Source organism: Lepidochelys kempii, chromosome 2 (assembly GCF_965140265.1).
Source record: "Lepidochelys kempii isolate rLepKem1 chromosome 2, rLepKem1.hap2, whole genome shotgun sequence".
NCBI classification, from domain to species: domain Eukaryota; kingdom Metazoa; phylum Chordata; order Testudines; family Cheloniidae; genus Lepidochelys; species Lepidochelys kempii.
The window spans coordinates 270053832-270061464 of NC_133257.1; the positions used below are offsets into that span (position 1 = coordinate 270053832).

Genomic DNA, 7633 nt, shown 5'->3' on the forward strand with positions numbered 1-7633 from the left:
CTGTATGGCCCTGAGGATGTCACATGGGCCGCAGCTGTGTGCTGATTGGGCCACAAGCGGCCCGCGGCTTGAGAACCACTGGTCTAAAGCAAGCCTAAGTAACATACAACCTAGCACCACGGCCAACGAATCACTGCAGCAGCGGCAATCCCGTGTTTCTGAAAAATCATTAACAGGAGAGATCTTAAGACTGGATGTGAGAATGAGCCATCCCAGAGCAGGGAGGTCGGGATTTTCAAAACAGCTCGGAAACGGGGTCCTGGGCACTTCGGAAAAATTGTCCCCTTGATTAGGTGCCGAGTGCTTTTGGAAACCTGACCCCAGCGACGAGTGGTGAGCATGTGAAAAATCCAGCCCTAAGGAAGGGCAAACACAACAGGTACTTCCTTCCCAGCCGGGAGAGAGAAAGACGGAGCCAACGGCTACTAGCTGGAAAAAGGGCATTTATGGCTCAGGGGAGTTTGAACTGCCAGCTCCAGAAAGGCATGCTGGGAACAAAGCTTCTATAAAAGGGCTACCGGGTGCTAGGGGAAGTTAACAGGAGCCGAGGCAGGAGACTTGCTTTGGTGGTGAAAGAATGCAAATGAAGCACTAATTGCCCAAAGAGGAACGAGTGAGCCGACAATTCCTGCCTTGTCAATGTTGCCTCTGTACCTAGTAACACAACAGAACGAGCGCTGGGGGGCGGGGGGATTCCACTCCAGCAATGGAAACATGAGCAACGAGCAGCACCGTGGTCCCAGGACAAACAGCGCCAAACCAGAGAGGTGGCTTGTTTCATTTCTAACCTTTTATTAGTTTCTAGATTAGGAAAAAGAATGAAAATATAAATACACATGGACCTTGCTCTACAGCAATCTAAGGGCGTCTCTGGAGAAATTCTTACACATCCGGTCCCCAGGGAAGAGCAGGCCCCAGGCCACAGCAATAATAATACTTAGTCTTCCGGCCACGTGCTCTACAGTCTCTTCTAAGCACTGTTCAAACAGCCGGTGATTAGCTACCCTCACAACACCCCTGTGAGGTAGGTGCGGTAAGTATTATTATCCCCATTTTACAGATGGAGGAACTGAGACTGAGAGCTTAAGTCCAGAGCCAGGATTAGACCTCAGGAGCCCTGGATTCCAGGAGTTCCCAAAGGCTAGGCAGCAGTTCTCAAACTATGGGGTGGGCCGCCCAAGGGAGGCACAAGCTGTGAGCTTTTTTTTTGTTTTTTTTAATAAGAGCTGGGGCTGACAGCCCCAGGTGGCTGGGGCTTGTGCAGAAGGGCCGTGCATGCCCGGGAAGTGTGGAGCCACCCAGGCTCGGGCTCTCCCCAATCCCTCCCCAGGAAGCAGCCTGGACTTGGGCTCTCCTTCTCCCCCACCCCCATCCCTCACCTGGAGGTGGTGGGCCTCCGTCTGTCAGCCCCAGGGGGGCGGCAGCAGAAGAAAGGGTGGCACTGGGACGCTAAGTCTGCTGTGAAAAGTCACTTTCCACATTGCCACCCTTACTTCTGTGCTTCAGAGCTGGGTAGCGATATATGTACTTGGGGGGCGGTGGGGAGGGAGGCACAAAGAACCACAGACACAAAGAAGGTGGGCCCAATCAAATAAGTTTGAGAACCACTGCTCTAGGCTACACAACCTCTCAGCACAGTGACCCTATTGTCACAATAAGAATCATCAGAGGGGAAGATTTTTGCATAAGAATAATAAATACCATCAGTGGGCCCTGTCCTGACCCCCACTGGAGCCAAGGGGAATTTTCCCATTTGACACCAGAAAGCCCAGGATTGGAGACCAATAACCAATGGCAGAAGAGTAATTTTACATACAAATACATTTGCAGAATATACACCACACACACCGATTAATTTGCTTTCTATCGCTAGCAAGGTCATGCAGAAGAGGTCAGTGAAGAATTCTGTCCAAACAGCCCAAAAGGAAGTTACAAATAAATGAGTCAATAGGCAACAAAATAACCATATTAGTAAAGAACTAGCCACTCCCTTTATAAATCTGGCAGGTCCAGACCCACAGCTCCTGCCTGGTTTATCATCATCCAACCTCTCTTCAGACTCTGAGTCACAGATGAGATTCTAGCAGCCAAAACTCCTTTAGCGATGGCAGCATCTGCAAAGAGGAGTTTCACCCCTTGCTAACTCGTCCTCAGTTTAGCTGGGTGAATAACTTTGAAGGCATTTGTGGGGTACCCTGAGCTGGGACCAGAGGAAATTCCTTTCACAAGGGAGATGGGAACAAGCTGCTTCCTAGCAAATTATTTCAGAGACTTTAACTATTGGACCCCGGCTCTCAGCACCCGCTAGAAAAGAAGGGTCCTGAAAATATGATTTAGTGAGGGGTGAAATTCACCCTGTGCAGAGGAGCCTGTGACGGGGCAGCAGCCCCTCACTGGCTGGCAAAGGGTTAATAGCAGCCCTTGGAGTGGCTGTGCAGAACCCAGCCAACCAGAGGAAGGCTTAGAAGCAGCCAATCAGGGCCAGGCTGGGTCCTATAAGAAGGGCTGCAGGGCAGCGAGGAGCTCAGTCTCTCCTGGAGCTTGAGGGAGAGGGCCTGGCTGCCCGTAGAGAGAAGTGCGTGCGACAGAGCCGTGCTGGGCAGGGTCGGGGGAGCAAGTGGAGCTCCAGCCCGGCTGGCTCCCAGACCGCGTCCTTGACACAGGGGCCGAGTAGGTGCTGGGGCTATGGAGAAGTGGCCCAGGGAAAGCAGGTAGCGGCAGAGGGGAAGGAGAGGCCATGAGCAGCTGCCAGCGAGAGGGTCCGTGGGTTGGGGCCCAGAGTAGTGGGCAGGCCTGGGCGCCCCCTTTTGCCCCACTGGCCGCTGAGGGAAGTGGCCAGCCAAAGGACTGCAGTTTGCCCCTGAGCAAGGGGCTGGACTAGGCGCTCTAGTCCATTGCGGCGAGAAGCTGGGCAAAGGACTGCGGGCTCCCTGGAAGCGGGGAGACAACGGAGTTGGGGCACAGCCGGAGGGCCGTGCCCTGAAGAGGACGCCACAGTTCGGGAGTCCCAGACAGCGGAGACGGTGGAGAAGCAGTGACGGGAGTGAGACACTACAAGAGGAGGGTGCCCTGCTGGACAGAGCGAATTCCCATAGCAACCGGTAGGAGGCACCGTGGGTGGTGAGCACAACCCGATACAGAGCCAGACCAGGCCTAGACACCACTTCAGCCCTATAGAAATCCCCCTTGTTCTCCTTTCCCCCATGGGGGATTTTGGTCTCCTGGACCAACGCACCAATCATTCCACCCTGACTCCGGCCAGTCCCTTTGGCTGCCATTTTCCCCCAGTCACTCACTTGGCCCAAACCAACGCCCTTCACGCGGTGTCTGTAAATCACAAGTTGATGTGAAATGGCTGGATCGTGAAATGTTCGCATAGCGCCTGCCCCCCGGGCTCCTTTAACAACAGAGGGATTTGGGTTTGGGGGTGGGGGAAGAGTGGACCCAACAGGGGACTCTGTCTCCACATCCCATCCCCTCCTACTCGCTGTGGTTCTCGGTCAGTTCTTCATCCGGAACCTGGCAGACCAACCCCACGGACGCTCCGTTTTCTCAAGCACTCCAGCCCCGAGCCCCTCTCGGCCACGGTGGGAAAAGCACAGCACAGCACAGGCTGGAGCAGGGAGAGCCAGGGTGTCTTCGTTCCCGCCCCCAGAAGGTGCCTGGGGCAGGGAGCAGCAGAAGGCAGTGCCCGGATTGCTTGTTCGGACAGTTAGCGGGTGGAGGGAAAGCGCGAGATAAGACGCACTTGGTTGTGAGTAAAGCACTTGACAGAGCATCTCATCAAAACGTACTGTCCCGGCTGACCCAGCGTCAGCAGAGACCATCCCACGGACTGAACGCTGGCTGCAGACGTGTTAGCCAAGAGTAATAACAACAGGCCACGGGACGGAGCTGGGAGCAGGTGCTCAGCGGGTGCCACGGCTGTGTTACTGGGAGCTCCTGATTTATGCCATTTCTTCACGAATCACCTAGCAGAGGCAGTAAGAGCATGTTATTAGGGAAGCAGCATCTGCCCTGCAGAGAGTCAGTGGGAAGGAAAGAATCCAGGAAGCAGGAAACACTGATCGGGACCTGGGGGAAGACAGTGGACAGCAGCAGATTAGACAGGAGCTTCCAGTCCATCCTGGCACCTGAAAAGGCCAATACACAGAGGCTTTGTGTAACGGAGCAAAGGGGTGACAGCCCCCATCTCTCTGCCTTGGGATAACCCCACTGGAGACGGCATGCTGTTCAGGGCTCCTCAGGAGAGCTGGAAAAATACCGATGGCCCGTTCAGAGAACAGCCACAATGTGATCTGGGGGCACAAGGGATTGACTGGTGAGGAATGAGTAAAAGAGACAAGTAGGTCCAGCTTCACTGAGCAGTGACCTGACGGGACCCGATAACAATCCGTGGGAAACACGGGGGGGCGGGCACGGGAGAGAGAATTTTACAGTAATTCAAGGTGGGGATGACTGGACGAAATCAAGGATTAAAGCTGAATGTCAGAAAAAAACTTCCTAAGGGGGAGACGTTTCAGGCTGTGGAACCACCCCCCCAGAGAGGTGACACCCCAGAGTTTGGGACACGTACAGTTAGACGGACCAAGCACTGGAGGGAACAGGCGTGCAGTGCCAGGGAGAAGTACTAGAGTTTATTAGAAGACTTATTAGTTCTTTTCCAAATCTAACAACTAGGATTCTAGGCTATCCACACGGAGAACGACAAATTTTAACGTTAAAATGACCCTTTGCCTAACTACAAACTAGCAACTAAACCCAAGTCCCTTTCACACAAGATGAGAAGTAGTCAGTGTCTATTAGACTGTGCACGGACCTCACAAGGGAGCGAGGGGCGACCCATCGCTGGAGAGGGTTAACAGGCTGGACATATTCCTAGAAAATACAGAGTAGAGCCCGACCCTGCATTGGCTAGGAATGGGCAAAATGACCAATCGGTCTTTTCCAGCTCTAACCAGTCTCTGTCACTGGAGGGTTTTAAGAGCAGGTTGGACAAACACCTGCCAGGGATGGTCTAGATAATACTTAGTCCTGCTGGGAGTGCAGGGGACGGGACTAGACGACCTCCTGAGGTCCCTCCCAGCCCTAGGACTCTGTGAATCTCTGTCAGACCTCTAGGTGGTCTCAGTGAGATGGTCACTTCTCAGGTCAGGGATCAGGCCGTACGCAGTTGTGAAGCCCGGCGCACACTCCTGGTGGGTAAATAGTCAGTAAGAGAACAGAGAGGAAAGAGCACTACAGTAATTATTGCTCCAGGGCATTGCACCTGGAGTCCTCAAGTCCACACTCGACTGAGGTTTTCTTTCATTTCCCACACTGTCACCGGCCCGGCTGGAACAGGCGCTGTCCGTCAGGTCTGTCCAGTAGCTCCACTGAGGAGCTGCTGGCATAAGCCATAACTACAGCGCAGTAGCAAAGTCTCGCCCGCCCCCCAGTACCCACGGGGCCTGACCTAACAACACCACACAGCACAGCACCCCCCGCCCTGAGAAACCACTGGTCTTCGCCAGAACTATCCCAATGAGCACGACGCTCCCGTGTTTGCTCCACACAGGAACGGGCAGGAGAGTCCTGCTAGCACCCTCCGCTCCTTTCAGTAGTAAGATGAAGACCCCACATCGGTCAACCCGGGCCATGTCATTCCCAACGCCCTCCAAGCGCTGCTCCATAAGCCAGATCCCTTCCCAGAAATCTCCCGTCCCTCCTGCCAGACGTTCTCTAGCACCTCTGGGGGTTACGTCCAACCCAGCAAATGGGATTAGTACGACAGTGTTGGCATCCTTCAGGGCAAGACTCGGGCCCTTGTTTTCATTGGAATTCGAGCTGCGTTGTGCAGGGAATGTGCAGTTGTGTTTTCCTTAGGGATGCACGGTTGGTTCGTCAGCGCAGGCCTTCAGCCTGGGAGCTCCTTGTGCCAGGGAGCCTGTTATTTCATCAGCACCACGGCATGTCCAAATCCTAAATTACAGCATTGCTCCTCCTCTGCTCCTGCTCAGGGGACGTAGCATGTCTCTAACTCCCTCCTTATGTACACTGCGTTAAGGCTTCCAGAGGCATTTGGCTTGGGGCACAGACAGCAGAAGCGGGTGCATCTGGAGGAAGGGGTTGAACGACTCCCCGTCTCCGTAGCAGGACAAGAGTCTCTCCTCCGTGTGGACGGCCTGGTGCACCGTCAGCTCCTTCTTGTGGCTGAAGATCTTCCCGCACTCGGTGCAGGGGTAGACCCGCTCCACCGTGTGGGTGAGGTGGTGGGTCCGCAGGTTGCCCTTGTACTTGAAGCTCTTGCCACACTCCACGCAGGTGAAGGGCCGCTCCCCCGTGTGGATCCGCTTGTGCTTCATCAGCGTGGTCTTCAGGTTGAAGGTCTTGCCGCACTCGGCGCAGACGAAGGGGCGCTCCCCGGTGTGGATGCGCTGGTGGGTGATAAGGGTGCCCTTGCGGTTGAAGCTCTTGCCGCACTCGGTGCAGGTGAAGGGCTTCTCCCCGGTGTGGATGCGCTGGTGCTTGATCAGCTCCCCGTTGTGGCTGAAGCACTTGCCGCAGTCGGCGCAGGCGAAGGGCCGCTCCCCAGTGTGGATGCGCTGGTGCCGGGTCAGATCCCCGTTGCGGCTGAAGCTCTTGCCGCACTCGGAGCAGCCAAAGGGCCGGTCCCCGATGTGGATCTTCTGGTGCAGGATGAAGGTCTTCTTGGCGCAGAAGCCCTTGCCGCACTCGGCGCAGACGAAGGGGCGCTCCCCGCGGTGGATCTTCTGGTGGGTGATGAAGTTGGCCTTGCGGTTGAAGCACTTGCCGCACTCGGTGCAGGAGAAGGGCTTCTCCCCGGTGTGGATGCGCTGGTGCAGGATGAAGGTCTGCTTGGAGCAGAAGCTCTTCCCACACACGTTGCATTCGAAGGGCTTCTCGCCCGTGTGGATGCGCTGGTGCCGCATCAGGTCGCCCTTCTGGCTGAAGCTCTTGCCGCACTCGGTGCAGGTGAAGGGCTTCTCGCCCGTGTGCACCCGCAGGTGAGTGATGAGGTTTCCCCGGTGCTGGAAGCTCTTTCCGCACTCGGTGCACGTGAACGGCCGCTCGGCAGCGTGGGCTCGCGGGCGTTTCACCGGCTCGGTGCTGGCGGCCACAGCCCCCCTGCGGTCAGAGGCCGAAAGGGATTTCTGGCTGGGGTTGCTTGTCGGGGCCGTTGGCACCTTTCCCTTGGGCTCAGGGGTTGTCTGCGGCCCCTCCACAGTCACTGTGGGTCTCTGGAGCGCTGTGATGTTTCCCTGGGCGTGTTTCACTTTCCAGTGATTAATGCTGGGTTCTGTCCTGAGCAAGCCTGGGGAAGCAGCCTCTAAGCCTCTCATCAGCAAAGCCCTGTTCGATTTCACATCCTCTGGCTCTTCCCCAGCCTTTTCAAACACGGTAAGAATTTATTGGTCACTGTCCCCACCCATTCTGGAATTCTTAGGTAGCAGAGAGACAGGGGTTAAGATGGATTCAGACTGGCCAGAGCTCTCCTGAGTCATGCTGCCGTCGAAGCCATCTTGGCTCTTTCCCTGTCTCTGCCCCTGTGTCCCTAGTCCCACGTATGCATGTATCTCCCCAAAGGTCAGCTATGAACCCATCTCCCCTTTGTTCTCCATCTGGGGCTGTC

At 55.6% G+C, this 7633-nt stretch overlaps 1 protein-coding gene across 1 annotated transcript; it reads right to left on the bottom strand.

Annotated features, from left to right (window-relative positions):
* Positions 1-4416: 4416 nt before the first annotated feature.
* LOC140906206 (uncharacterized) lies at positions 4417-7343 on the bottom strand. The gene has a single exon (XM_073329698.1). The coding sequence runs from the start codon at positions 7341-7343 to the stop codon at positions 6042-6044; it is 1302 nt and encodes a 433-aa protein (XP_073185799.1). The 3' UTR covers positions 4417-6041.
* Between the last annotated feature and the right edge of the window lie 290 nt (positions 7344-7633).